At 35.4% G+C, this 2377-nt stretch overlaps 1 protein-coding gene across 1 annotated transcript; it reads right to left on the bottom strand.

The window, feature by feature from the left end:
* Nucleotides 1-1437: 1437 nt before the first annotated feature.
* On the bottom strand, nucleotides 1438-2058 carry LOC110107953 (the record flags this gene model as incomplete). The annotated part of the gene is made up of 3 exons (XM_020838404.2): nucleotides 1438-1576; nucleotides 1764-1856; nucleotides 1973-2058. Coding segments are annotated over 3 exons (318 nt in total), but the record flags the coding sequence as incomplete, so codon positions are not given.
* Nucleotides 2059-2377: the final 319 nt, after the last annotated feature.

The following is a 2377-nucleotide window of genomic DNA, read 5'->3' as shown; positions in this document are numbered from 1 at the left end:
GTGAGAAACACTTGGAAATCCAAGTGTTTCCTATCACCATTCACCGCAAGCAGGGGGTGAAACCCTCCGAAAAAATTTTGGTTAAAAGGATATTTTTGAATTATATTAACTATTTCTCTTTGTATATGATTCATCGTTCCCTAACAATGACACATTTACACAATGTGTTTAATTATGCTCGGGCAATTGCATAAAGATCATAATATTTTAAAATTCTAGAGGAGTCAATTGCCTAAAAACTCTTGTAATAAATACTAAAAAATAGATAGAGGGCAAAAATGTTAAATTTTTAACTAGAAAGCTGTTTTAAGAAACAATAAAAAAGTCGTCCCAAATGAAGCCTAGTTCTCTCAAAATCAGGACTTTTTACTCTACAGAACCTTAACTTTGAAAATCTAGAATCTATTTTGTTAAGTGCTTTGACTGATCAACATCTTATCTAGAGTTCAAAAAGCTGAATTCTTAAATAACTGTTGATAATAAATTTTCTTTGTATTTTACAGATGATCAAATTTCCACTCCCATAAGAGCATGCAAACCTACGGTGTAAGGTGGTGCTCAATCAGGAGGAAAATCTCTCTTCATCTCTCAGTTTCCTCTGCTTGGTGACTCAGTTGAAATCAGTCAGCGGACCAGGAAGTTGACATGTTAAAAGAATATGATAGGAAATACTTGAGTTTGCAAGTCTTCCTAACCAAAACCAGGGAATCTCAACAGCACAATTGCTGTTCACCGCAGGAAATAGCAGAAAAAAACAGGAAGAAAACTGAGAAAAACAGTAGAATCTCGTAGGAAAAACGGAGCAAACGCTTTTTATTTCAATGGAAGATGAAAAGCACTTGCAAGATACAAATTTCCTTCAATTCGAGAGGAAGGAAAAACTCTCCAAGATCTCCGGCAACGCAAGAGCCCAAAACACAAACCCTAGATCTCCAAATTGATTCAAATTCAAGATAATCCCCCCTTTCCTCCTAACCTCCTAATTAACCATAAAGGAGTTTTACAAAATGTCTAAACAGCCCCTCGCATTCAAAATTTCCCTCCCAAAACTCCTCCTTGGCCCCCGTCGGATGTGCTCGTTCCGCTCGGTTCCGCCCGCCCTGTTTGTTTCCGCCTCGAGTAGGTGTGGACCGGTCCGGGTTGGACCAGTCCAGCCAGCTCAAATGCCGGCCTAACAGAATATCAATGTTAGGCCAGATACACTAATAGTCAAATTTATTCCTATCCCAGAAGTTTAATACTATTGATGAGGACCAATTATTTGGTAAAGTATTAGCAATTAAAAAATCGTAAGCTAAACAAAAATCCAATATGGTCTTGCCACCTTCATTCGTCGTAACATTAAATCCAAATCAGCTCATGCCTTAGCATGATTTATCTCACATATTCCATACTTTTAAGTCATACAACTAATTTACCATAAATTTTAAATCTAAGCTAATCTCTATATAAGAAAAACTTAAAACCAAACCATTCAAACTTACCGAGCACAAATAACTGAGGAAACTCTCCAGGAGTGAGGTGTGCAAGAGCAAAAACTGCAGCACTGAGAAGAACTGAAACTGGCGTTGGAAACCTGTATTACAAAATTAGTCTACACATTATCAGAGAAATTTTAAAATTTGATGAGGGTTTCTTAGGAAGCACCTAAAAGTTAAATTTCATTAAGGAAAATTAACAAGTACGTACTACCAAGCTGAATATAATGATTGTAGCATACACATCAAGTAGTGAATAAAGTAAGTTGGTGCTTCGAATTTTACCACTTAGTCAAGGATACCATAAAAAAACCTCGAAACACCGTCTCCTCAAGTAACGGGGCCAAAACACCTGTAATGCCAACTAGACAAGCAGTGCTAACATGCAAAAGAAAACAAGTTAGGGAAACTAATATCATCATTCATTTAGTGCCACAAAAAAGCTTTGCTTTGCATTCTCTTCAAATTTTGCAATAAAAGTATGAAAGTATTACCTGATACTTGAGGAGCCAATCAATGGCAATAATCGTATTAAAGCATCAGTCTGAAACGGAATAACAATGCGAAAAAATGAAAATAATACATGAAAATTTTATATGAGATATATAATTCATCTTCAAACATATCAGATACATGTAAACATAAAATTGGATGCTACAAAGTACAAACAAACAAACGGTTAAATCTATTCTCAACAAAAAAAAACTTTAAGCCTGTGCATGAGAGCTAACCAACTTTGATATTTCTACACAAATATATATTTCAATCTTCTGATGTGAGATTAAACCCAATACTCCCTCATGCCTTAACAATCACTTATACTCGAACAAAAACTTTTCAAGTTCATCAAATATCATATACTAAGAGTCCACAAAATCCGACTTATCATTATAGCCACC

The sequence above is a fragment of the Dendrobium catenatum genome, unplaced genomic scaffold (assembly GCF_001605985.2).
Source record: "Dendrobium catenatum unplaced genomic scaffold, ASM160598v2 original_scaffold_41912, whole genome shotgun sequence".
Lineage (NCBI taxonomy): Eukaryota > Viridiplantae > Streptophyta > Magnoliopsida > Asparagales > Orchidaceae > Dendrobium > Dendrobium catenatum.
Note: the sequence above shows the minus strand (reverse complement) of the source record. Positions and strands in the feature narration are given on the sequence as shown.